At 33.6% G+C, this 12505-nt stretch overlaps 1 protein-coding gene across 4 annotated transcripts in view; it reads left to right on the top strand.

Annotated features, from left to right (window-relative positions):
• Window positions 1–12505, top strand: part of LOC106075362 (CD109 antigen-like) — a 52766-nt gene that overhangs the window by 11899 nt on the left and 28362 nt on the right. For all 4 annotated transcript variants that reach the window (XM_056038465.1, XM_056038466.1, XM_056038463.1 and 1 more), the window contains 10 exons: window positions 1018–1138; window positions 2590–2802; window positions 3011–3075; window positions 4126–4240; window positions 4338–4439; window positions 5506–5568; window positions 7470–7661; window positions 9758–9907; window positions 10682–10801; window positions 12092–12164. In XM_056038465.1, coding sequence (XP_055894440.1) covers window positions 1018–1138; window positions 2590–2802; window positions 3011–3075; window positions 4126–4240; window positions 4338–4439; window positions 5506–5568; window positions 7470–7661; window positions 9758–9907; window positions 10682–10801; window positions 12092–12164 — 1214 coding nt within the window. The remainder of the gene's footprint in view (window positions 1–1017; window positions 1139–2589; window positions 2803–3010; window positions 3076–4125; window positions 4241–4337; window positions 4440–5505; window positions 5569–7469; window positions 7662–9757; window positions 9908–10681; window positions 10802–12091; window positions 12165–12505) is intronic.

The following is a 12505-nucleotide window of genomic DNA, read 5'->3' on the forward strand; positions in this document are numbered from 1 at the left end:
AAGTATTTTAGATCATGAATTTTAATGTCATCTTTGACTAACATTAGTATTTTAGATCATGAATTTTAATGGTTAGGAAGAATATATAACTAGAATTTTAAAAAATCCTATTAAAAAAAAAAGTTCCCCTTTCAGACCTTGTGGTCTATAGGACATCTGTTTCTGTGGCCTACGGTTAACAAGGGTGTCATGTGGCCAGCACAATGACCAACCGCCTTTACTTTTCCCCAACTAATGTCAGGTACCCATTAGAGCTGGGTGGACTCAGAGGCGCCCGAAGATCCTGAAATTAAAAATCCCAGTCTTCACGAGGATTCGAACCCTGGTCCCTGGTTTGGAAGCCAAGCGCTTTACCTCTCAGCCACCAGGCCTCCAAAAAATCCTATTATACTCATTATTTTAGTTGAGTTTTAGTGTTTGACTTATTTAGATGTTTTATTCTTTTTTTTTCTTCCAGCTACCCTCCCTCCTTTCTTTTCTCGACTTCTCTACCATTTTATGGTACTATTTATATTGTTGCCTGTAAGCCATGTACTTGCTTTGAATAGTTACCATGATGGGAGGCGCGGTGGCTGAGCGGTAAAGTGCTTGCCTACCGAACCAGGTTCGGGGTTCGAATACTGGTGAAAGCTGGGATTTTTAACTTCAGGATGTTCAGGCGCCTCTGAGTTCACCCAGCTCTAATGGGTACCTAACGAATGGGGAAAAGTAAAGGCGGTTGGTCGTTGTGCTGGCCACTTGACACCCTCGTAAACCGTAGGCCACAGAAACAGATGACCTTTACATCATCTTCCCTATAGACCACAAGGTCTGAAAGGGGAACTTTACTTAGTTACTATGATAGTCCTGCTGCAATCCCCTGCCATCCTGCGGGAGGTCTAAGCTAGCATTTCTGAAAGAACATCTGAATTTTGTGAAAATAAAACAACAACAATCCTCTTTTTTAAAAAAAAAACATATGTGAATTAAAAGACTTTCTAGTTATCATGTAATGATCCCAAATTTCTTTCATGTCAGATACACCTATGACAAGCCAGTGAAAGGAACAGCTGATGTTCTGGTCAAACTAAACCAATTTGAAAACTCCATGCCAATTGATTTTGCTCAGTCTCTACCAGTGACATCACTACAAATGTCTGTATGTAAAAATCTTAATTATCAAGCTGCAACCCTGTAAATGTTTTGTTTTTAGTTATTGATATTAATTGACTTTTTTTCCCCTACATTTTTTATCACTCTGATTAGTATTCTTGGTTTTTTAATTAAGTATCAAATGATTATAAGGTTTTATTATTTATAAATCCATGAAAGGGGACCATGTTTCCCTTTTTTTTTTGGTATGTACTGTCCTTCAGTAACATCATAGAGTAAGTGAGAGTAAAGATAATATTTCATCTCTAATTGGCTTCATTAAAGAAAAACAAGCCATGTGCAAACTTTCAGTTCAAAATTGATAGTTTCTGATTTCCTGATACTTTATAATAAAGTTAATGTTCCCCTTTCAGACCTTGCAATCTATAGGGCAGATGATGTAAAGGTCATCTGTTTCTGTGGCCCACAGTTAACAAGGGTGTCATGTGGCCAACACAACAACCTACCGCCTTTACTTTCCTCAACTAATGTCAGATACCCATTAGAGCTGGGTGGACTCAGAGGCGCCCTTAAGATCCCCAAATAAAAATTTTTAGTCTTCACCAGGTTTTGAACCCAGGATCCCAAGCCAAGTTAATTCTTTACCACTCAGCCACCGCACCTCCTTAAACTTAAGAATCTACAAGAAATCTTCTGCATAAATATTTTTTACAATCAAGTTTAGAAAATAATCATTTTCAATTTTTCAAAGAATGTATGAAGAAGTAGTTAAAATTTTTTTGTTTAATAGATTGAAATGTACACAAACAACCAAAACATGAACAATCTGGATGTCATCAGAAAATAAGTCAAACTAATATTCAGTTTATAAGGAATTTTACAATCTTCTAGAAGTATAAATCAACAGAAATATATAGAAAAATCTAATCTTGAAAAATTAAAATCCTGGGAAATGTTATGTCACAGAAATATAATCCTGGGAAATGTTATGTCACAGAAATATAATCCTGGGAAATGTTATGTCACAGAAATATAATCCTGGTAAATGTTATGTCACAGAAATATAATCCTGGGAAATGTTATGGTATCATTTGTTTTTACTTTATTTACTGACATTTATATTGAAATTGCAATTATGTAACAAAATTGCAAACAAATGTTTTCAAATAAGATTTGTAAATATCAAGTTTAGAAATGGAATTTTTAGACTGAAGTATTTCTTTGATTAGTGCAGCCGAGAGCTAGAAAGATTAATTACAAGTAACAACATAAAAAAAAATTAATTTAGGAAACAAAGAATAAAGTAGCTTCTGTTGATTTTTTAGCACATAATTTCCTTGGAGGTTAATAATGATAGTAATCTTAATTGTACATAAGGAAATTTATACTTTATACTTAAGGTTATACTTTAAGGCAAGCTAATGTGACTTTGTTTCAAATAATTTATCTACACCAAGTGTTTATCTAATACTGTGTATCTTTTGTTGTGCTGTTTAGATAAATGGTGAAGCCAAAGTGACGGTTCCAAAGGATCTGATTAATGCCAAAGACAAAGATGTTTTGATTGTGATTGCCAATGTGACAGAATCTTTAACAGGCAACAAAATGACAGCAAAAAATACAGTCACTTTTTATGACCAAGTTGCCCAGTTGGAATATCCAGAAATTAACCCTAAAAGTTTTAAGCCAGGACTTAAATACTCTGCTTATGTAGGAATAATTTGTTGTTCACTTATAATCTAGTGTAATTATATCCTGTTATAATTTCTTCACTTATAATTTAGTGTAATTATATCCTCTTCTAATTTCTTCACTTATAATCTGTCTAATTAAATACCTTGCCTTTATATGGCAGTAGAGTTTGTTCTTCTAGACATGAATTGAATTTATATCCTCGTATATATTTACTTTATTCTAGCTTCAAATCACTCAGCCTGATGGCCTGCCAACAACCTCTATCACTGAACCAGTAAGGATTTCTTGGTTTGTATCCTTTCTAAAACATTACATTGGTCTGTAATAAGTTTTTAAAAAGCTGACAAAAATGAAAAACAATGTTATGCTAAAAAGCAAAATGATTGCTAATTTACATATATTAATTAGGAACAGTAACTGTAGCTAGTACAGGCCCTTTTTTGTTTTGTATACTCAATAATAATAATGATTTTTATTATCCATATTGAAATTTGTCTTACAATTTGTCCAATACACCAAACAAAACATTATAACAATAGAAAACAAAATATACATTCACACCAGACTCAATCAAAAGTTACATGTGAAATGTTCATATCAGACAGTTGGATTATAGTTTAATTTTATTTCCTGATTTGATTGACATGGGAACAAACCTGTCTTTATGTTTGCCGTTGTGATGTGTCTTGTATCTCCTTTACGATGGCCAAATCACAAAATCCAAACACAGGATTTTATTTTATTTCTAAAATCTTTTTAGCTTTCTTATCAATGTTTTTCTCAAACCTTTGCCCAAAAGGGGTTTGGCTTTTAATCAATGACCTTACCAGCTGCATTTAGGATTTTATGATGGTCTAAAATGGATATTTTTAATATTGGGAATTTTATTCAACAATTTTTTTACTGGACCATGCCTGACCTTGCACTCTGCTAGTACCATTGTGTAATCATGCCTGACCTTGCACTCTGCTAGTACCATTGTGTAATCATGCCTGACCTTGCACTCTGCTAGTACCATTGTGTAATCATGCCTGACCTTGCACTCTGCTAGTACCATTGTGTAATCATGCCTGACCTTGCACTCTGCTAGTACCATTGTGTAATCATGCCTGACCTTGCACTCTGCTAGTACCATTGTGTAATCATGCCTGACCTTGCACTCTGCTAGTACCATTGTGTAATCATGCCTGACCTTGCACTCTGCTAGTACCATTGTGTAATTCAACCTATCAGCCACAACAACAGTCGCAGTGTATAGATGTGATCATGAAGTAATACTTCATAGGGGCTATTAATATATCTAATTTCAATCTTAATTACTAATTTTAATATTTTCAGGAAAGTTGAAAAAGAGAAAAAACCATTAGACAGTATCAGATTACGCTTACCTAAAAATGGTATCGTAAGCTTTTCTGTGAATGTACCGCTTAATGCAAGCTCATTAATTATATCTGTAAGTCACTAGGTATATCTCTTGTCATTGCAACTTTTCTTGTTATGTTTTAGTTGCTATGAAATAATACAAAACTTGCTGTATTCTTTGAAACCAGGCAACATTTCAAGGAGTAACTAAAGAACTCACAGTGGAACCAAGTTACTCTCCTAGCAGTTCTTACATGCAACTAGCATTGAAGACTGCCTCGGTTATTAGGGTAAGTTTCTTGTTGATTTTAGTTCAAGTACTAAGAATAATTTTATTTCAAAAGTTCATGTTTGCTGAGAGCAGCAGAGAAACCTTCTCCCGTATAGCCTAGTCTTCCACAGAGTCACTAAAGAGATTGGACCATAGCACAATGAACGTATGTGTTATTTGAAGCTCACTCATTTAAAATATGCATAATTTCAGCCACCTTTTCCAGGTCGTAATTTTTTTCTTCTTCTTTTTCTATTCCTCTCTTTCTATTCCTCTGCTACAATACTGGGCTTTATCCAAGAGGTGAGGTTTTCATTAATCTTGAACGTTCTATTTACTATGTATGTAGAGTCACAATTTTAATTACTAATTAAGTAATGAATTAATCATATTTCAAAGTTTAATTTTAATTCTTTATAATTTAATATTTGTGAAATGTGAGAACTTATAATAATAAAAATTAAAAAAGCCCACAAAAGAGGCAGGAGGGCCCCAAAAAAAGAGGCTTATAAAGCCAAAAAAAGAGGCCTAAGGCCCATGGTTTCCTATGATGACAAAGCTAAAATTAAATAGCGCAAATTCTGAGGTTTCCTAAAAAAAAAAAATAGAGGTTGACTACTAAAATTTGATTTGAGATTGGGCAAAGTAATTGTAAATATATACATATTTACAACAGATTTTTATTGAATTATATACATTTTTACTATTAGAGTTGAGAACGGACATTCTTTTTAATAACTTAGTTATATAACATTTATTAGCACTTGAGCTGTATAGGGGAATTAACCCTTGAGGTATTATGGGCATGACATGGTCTAAATTGTGCAGATGCGAAAAAAAAATAAAAAAATATCAAAACATCTATTCCCTTGTTAGTTCCTTCAGATCAGATTACTGTTACATCCTTCATGTTCAATGTGTAAACTTATTTATTTATGCTAGGCATTTAATCCTATTAAGCCATGGTTTTTACAATTTTCTCTGTATTTAGTGTTTACCAGTACTTATAAAGTAGTTGATGCTCTTTAATCCACTATTTAAGAGAATTAACCTTTTCATTTTTGTTTGTTTTTATATTGTATTAGGCTGGAGACGTTGTGTTTTTTGAAGTGACGAGTACAACACCAATGACCCAGCTGGTTTACCAAGTAAGCTGTCCTTTAGATTTTACTTTTCGTTGTTGATCATTTTTCTTAATTTCTGTTATAAGTTTCAGAAGTTCTATCAGAAATAAAGGTTATTATATCCTAGCCCCAGACCTCTTGCAGGATGGCAACAGCCAGGGTTTCAAACTCGCGACTATCTTGAAGACAATCCTGAGCATATACTACACCACCTGGTAACCATCTTTTTCAGAAATCTCAAGTCAAGAAGACTTTTACAAAGTATTAACAAGTTTTAAAAGTCCTTTGTTTTATAATATTTACACCCTTAAAATGACTGAAGATAGTCAAACCTTGCTAAAAGTCTGTATTACTAAGTGCTCGTTTGATAAATGCTTCGAAAAGCTACCTCCAGCATGTGTATATGGGTATGAATGTAAAGCCTAGATACTAGGTGGAGGATGATACTGTGCTCCCTAAAGGGATTCACTTGAAGCAACAGACTTTGTGGTGATGAGGGGAGGGCTCTTTCAGTTTCATTTTAAACAAAGTTTTGGTCTTATGTGTTAAATTTGAGACCACTTTTACAAGATTTATGTCATAGATCATTAAATACCATGAGCAGATAAGACAAGTAGTCTTGATTGATATAAAAACAAGAAAGCAATTTTTCTTCTAGAAGCCAACTCTGGTCTAAAACTTGATGTGAACAACAAAGTTTTATTACAAAATCCAGATTATATATGAGCACTACCATAACCATTGATTCTTCTTATGAAATGATTATGTTAACAAGGTGGAGTAGCTGTGGCATAGACTCCCAACTTAGTTTTCTTTCAATTCTTAACTCCACCACCAATAAATAATAAAGGTGTAGCTTAGATGCAAGAATAGCTTAGATTTGAGATTATACATTGACAAGTCAACAATCTGGCTGGCAAAAAGGAAGACGTCCTCAATACTGTGAAATGATGAAAGCTGAGCTGGTTTGGTCGTATTGTAAGACATGACTCACTATCAAAAGCCAATCGGTCAATCTTCTAGTACAGTGGAGGGAGCACATAGAAAAGGGTCATCCAAAGAAAAGCTGGTTGGATACGGCCTCTCGAACAATATCCTGCTAAGAACAGCCGCTGACCGGGAAAAAGATGGAGGGATTAGGTTACACAAACTGTCACAGCCCTCCTAGGAGGAAAGTCAAAAGACAGTTGAATGAATGAATTAAATATAAATATTTAGATAGTAAGTAGAGATAATATAATATTTTAGACCATTGATGCCCAACCTTTTTGGCCTTGGAGGCAGAACCTTGACTCATCTGCTTTGTCATGCCCTGAGTACAGAATGTTTAAACCCGTGAGAAGCTTTGCAGACCTGATATGATGTGCAGACCCTAGTTTGGGCATCACTGTCTATACAAGTTCACCTCATAAACACACATTAAGTAGAATGAAAACTTTGATTGAAGCTTTGAAATTTTCACTATTAAAAAAGTTGTAGAAATCCATCACTAGATAGACTTAGTGAGAATAGTTCCATCTCAAGACTAATTTGTGCATTATATCTAAGTAAATTAAATCTAATAAAGCTAGTAAAAAAGAATATTGGTAAATATATTTACAAAAAATGAATACATTGAGCGAATAACAAAATACGAATAATTATACAATGAGAAAACAAATTTCAATAAAGAAAAAAAAATGACCAATGGATTTCATGGATTTAGGTCTAAATGATTCAAAAGTAAAGAAAATATATGAAGATTATTTATATTCAAGTTGTGTTGAATGTAATCTAATTTACTTGTTCAACTCCAATACTGTGGAATAATTTCAATTGAAAGGAAAAAAAAATAAGTGTTCAGACTTTTTGTTTAATTTGACTTTTTCAAATCAAATATGTAAATCATAAAATTGCTGCAAATTAAATTTTTCTGAAACATCCAGGTCTTATCCAAAGGTGTCATTGTGAAAGTTGGTAGTGAAAACGCCACCAGTAAATTTTCCCACCAGTTCTCTGTAGTATCAGACTCCAGCATGGCTCCCAGTGCAAGAATGGTGATCTATTTCTACAGAAGAGATGGGGAGATTGTCATAGACAGCATCAGTTTTGATGTTTCTGGGGCTTTTAAAAACAAGGTAAACATACAGCTAATAATTGATTTGATGTTGTAATAGATGACTTCTTTAGCCTTTTCCCTGAATTATTTGATGTTTAGGGCAGTGATGCTCCAACTTATTAGGTCGGCGGGCCACTTTAATTTCTGCCACTAGTATCTCCGGCCACATCAATAAAATGGTTTATAAAAAAAAGACAATAAGCCATTTTTATTAAAATCCCACAAATCAAGTACTTAACATTAACTCTTGAGAAGTTTATCCTAAAACAACTTTTAAATATCCGGCTACATAGATGAAATGGCAAGTCAGAGTGCTGAATTTTGAATTCTATATGTTCGACCAGGAGACAATTACATAATAGGGCTTTTGCAATATTTTTCATCACTAAAAATGTTTATCCTCACAAATAAGTGCTTGTAATTAATGTCATCTTCGTTAATGCTTGTTTTTGGAGATTTAGAAAAGTTTCTGTAACACAGAGTAGAAATCAATATCTACCCTTTTTATTTAGCCAGTTCCAGAGGCCTCTGTCTGGGCACTTGAAACATTGGCTGCATGTGAATTTGTGAAACTACTAACATTGCTCAATCTGAACATGATCATCATTACAGGGTCCAGACTGTACATCTTGCCAGATAGATTTTGTTGGTGAATAACTCAATGAAGCCACAGAGGCTAGGTTCCATTAGATTCCACAACTATTCTGATCACTCTTGCTTCTCAACCAAACTTTTGTCACTATCAGTACTCTCACTCCTTTCTCCCAAGCAAGAGAAAAATTCTCTGTGATGGTTGAAACTTCTTTGACAGGACTTCGTTAGTGGTGTTCCCTTTGCATGCACCTTATAGCTACCAACTTCTCTGATTTCAAAACTGCTGTTTGTACTAATACCAAGGTTTTGAGTGGCATTTTGAAGTCTGCTTTCTCTGTTAGTTTTGAATGGAGATTTTTATCCATATCTTTCACTAGCCTTGTAATCGTACTGAAAAAGATTGACAGCTTCAACAGCATTCATTTTTTCAGGTCACTATTTTACATCATTGATAGCAAGTACTTTTTTTATACATTTGCCATCAGAAAATTGCTTCGTATTTCTACTTACAATGTGAACAACTCTGCAGCTAGCCTTACAGCAGACTCATTTTCTTGTCTCTTTTTGGTCAATATTCTCATCAACCCTCACTCAAGACGTAATCTAACAACTAGGTTTCAAACCAAGAATACCGTGCCTTATTTATTTATATGTTTGGTTTCATAAAGCTGTTTAATGTTATGTTCTTTAAAAAGAATCACTCTTTCTTTTTGAAACAAATATCTTGGCTTACTTTCGGTACCATTCTATTTACCCTAACGTTAAGAAAGATTTTTTTTTTTTCAAAGTGTTTTTTTTTTTGTGGAGAGGGGATTTTTTAATGTTTGTGCTCACTGGCTGTATTTTGGGCATCACTGGTTTAGAGTATATGGATGATGTATTTAAGCATTTTTTTCATGCATTATTTAATGTTTGACTTGATGTATAGATGATTTATTGAGCACTTTCCATATTTTATATGTAGTTTTTTTTACATAGCCTTGAGAGCTTTAATGGACATCAGCAGATAATGAAGTCTTGTTTTTCTTTCTTTCAACTTGGTTAATATTGTGGTGCTCTATTATATGATTGGTACCTATGACTTATTAAATCCAATGACATACATTTTCCTATAGAAAATATGTATCGACCACTTATTCTTGTGTTATAAAAATCTATCACCAAAATATTTTGTTAATGATATTTGAAAAAATCTTTGAAATTTTATTATACAAATGTGTCTTCTTCTTTTAATCATATTAGTTTTTTATTTTTAGAGATCTACTTTTGTGTTTTTTGCTAAGTCAAACCTGATCTAAATAAGTTAATTTGCAATCTTTTTTTTTTTCAAAGGTAAAACCAATGCTGTTAATCTTTTAATTATTGATTTCATTGTTCTAACACTTCAGTGTTGTGAAATTTGTAACTAAGAACATAAAAAAAGTTGTTTTATTTTTTTGTAATTATTGGGACTCGCCAAAAAGATATAATATGTAACTCATTACGCACTAAAAAATAACACTGTTAAATTTATACATATAGGTCTCCTTTGGTTTCAACTCCAAGTCTGTAGATCCTGGAAATAATGTAACAGTGACTGTCAGAGCTGACCCAAACTCTGCTGCCTATCTTCTGGCTATTGACCAGAGTGTACTTCTGATAAGGGGAGATAATGATGTCACTAGTGATGATGTAAGCACTATAGCAAACATTAATATTCTGATAAAAAAAAAAAAATATTGTATACCAATGATCTGAGTATCCTAAAAGGCAGTTGTAACTCTTTCTATCCTAATTGATGATACCATCGTTGATTTTAACCCATTCTGCAGCCTAGTCAACCTTATCATTTGTTTTCTTTCTTCCCAAAATGCGTTTAATTGCTTATAGATTAATCTTGAATAGTTTCCCTTTGGAAAAAAATATTTTTTTCATTTTTTATGTGTTTGTACCAAAAATGATGTTTTCAAAGATGCCTTCATGCGAAATGGAAATGCTTATTCCCAGACCTGGAAATGCGTATTTTGAGGGGCAAATGCATATTTTCCTAAATATCAAGAAATATACCCAGGAAAGACTATGTCAGATACTCATTAGAGCTGGGTGGACTCAGAGGCGCCTAAAGATCCCGAAATTAAAATCCTAGTCTTCACCAGGATTGGAATCCGGTACCCCCAAGCCAAGCACTTCATCACTCCGCCTCCTCTTTTTTTTCCTTTTTCTTTTCCTCTTCTTTTATTGCTTCAAGAGCATTATTGAATGTTAAAAATGAAAATATTAACATAGAGCAGAATAGGGAGATGAATTTATGTATGAAAATCCCAGAATACTTCCTTATGTATAATGTGGGCTAAAAAATTAATCCTTCAAAACCAAGTCTTAGTTGAATCAAACTATAATTTTTAAGAAATCCTTTGATTGATAATCAGTGTTATGCCGTACATATAGATTATTCCAACACACTAGGTGTTCACTGATCTTAAAAAGTATGACACAGCTGCTGACTCCGCCGAATGCTCCACATGCAAGAGTGGCTTGTGGCCTTCTTGGACCCTTGGTGGCGCTGTTGCCCTTGAGATCTTCACTGTAAGTAAAGTTTTATATTGATAGTAAACATATATCAATTTAATAAGTACCTCACTCGGTCAGATTATATCAACTCCACTCGTTGATCAGGGAACATGAAAAAGACCAAGATGCCTGTGTGTAGTCGCTGAATGAACTTTTTATGTTGTGTCTGTTGTATTTATGTGTATGTTTCTGTTGTGTTGTCTTTATATGAGAAAAGAGTCCTTGTAATCACAACAGATTTCCAAAAGGATCAGTAAAGCAGTCTTAGTCTTAGTCTTAATATAAATGCATGTAGAAAAACAAATGTAGTCGTTGAATGAACTTTTTATGTTGTGTCTGTTCTATTTATGTGTATGTTTCTGTTGTGTTGTCTTTATATGAGAAAAGAGTCTTTGTAATCACAACAAATTTCCAAAAGGATCAGTAAAGCAGTGTTAGTCTTAGTCTTAGTATAAATGCATGTAGAAAAACAAAAGTAAAGTATCCCTTTCAAACCTTGCAATCCATAGTTTTCTGCATGTATGGTGGATGGTAAACAAGGGGTGTCATGTGACCAGCACTATGATCAACTGCCTTTACATTCCCCAACTAATGTCAAGTGCCCATTTAAGTTGGGTGCACTCATAGGCGTCCTCAAAATCCTGAAATAAATCATTTTTCAAAATTAACCAATTAATTAATAATTGGTCCTTAATTATTTGTTTGGTATCAAACAAGGGAAAGAATTGGTACTTGACAGATATGGCAGTATAAGTTGAATTAGTCCCCTTAATACTTTGTGTAGAGAATTAGGTCATCGCTTAAAAGTGTGATACTAACGGTAGATAGCTATAAAACCTTTTTTTTTGTTTCATAAGCACTTTGTTGGCACAATGTATTGGCCTGAGTAAGTTTGAGCCCCAGTTAATTTCAAGTTGTACAACCATTTTTATTTTATTTAACCTTCACCCAGATACTTATTCTTTCTTCCCCCCCCCTTTCCCGCTCCATTCCTAACTGGATCAGACAAGTGATTTGACCACAGCAAACGCCCAAGCAATCATCTCATTTACAGTAGCTTCTAGACTGAAGGTGGCAATATATATATATATATATATATCATTCAAAAAGCTTAAAGCATGAAATTGTGATCAACAAAAACGATGGTTAATAATATTTTTAGAAGAATAGATTTTTGTTTTTTAAGTCTAGATCTATTTCAAATTTAATTACATGATTGATCCAAACTATTTGATACAGATTTCACTTAATAAAATCTTTTTAAAACATTTTAAAAAATATTTTTCTTATTTTTATTACTTTCAGAAAGCTGGTGTGGTAGCTCTCACAGATGCGGTTATCATTCAGTCCAAACCTTCAGACGAAAATGAAGACAGTTGTAATTTTAACAAGTTTTTCTATAGTTTTCTCCTTTTTTTTTTTTTTTTTGCTTGTATTTTAACGATTGAAAATAACTAAAAAGTAACAAATAATTAGTGTCTTTTTATAACCTTGTCAAGCGTCTAGTGTGGCAGCATTTTATTTGTTGTCACTGCTGTCTAGCATCTGTGAAGGAGAGCAACTAGGAAGTCTACCTTGCCAGGTAGCCCTCCACAGCAAACCCTATGTAGCAACTTCTGATGGTGACAGATGGAAGCTGAGGATGTAAAGCCTTAGGCTACCTGCAAGGGTTTCTGAGGAGATTTGTCTCCAAGATGTGAAGCAGGTGTGGGAACACAT

This window comes from Biomphalaria glabrata, chromosome 8 (genome assembly GCF_947242115.1).
Source record: "Biomphalaria glabrata chromosome 8, xgBioGlab47.1, whole genome shotgun sequence".
NCBI classification, from domain to species: domain Eukaryota; kingdom Metazoa; phylum Mollusca; class Gastropoda; family Planorbidae; genus Biomphalaria; species Biomphalaria glabrata.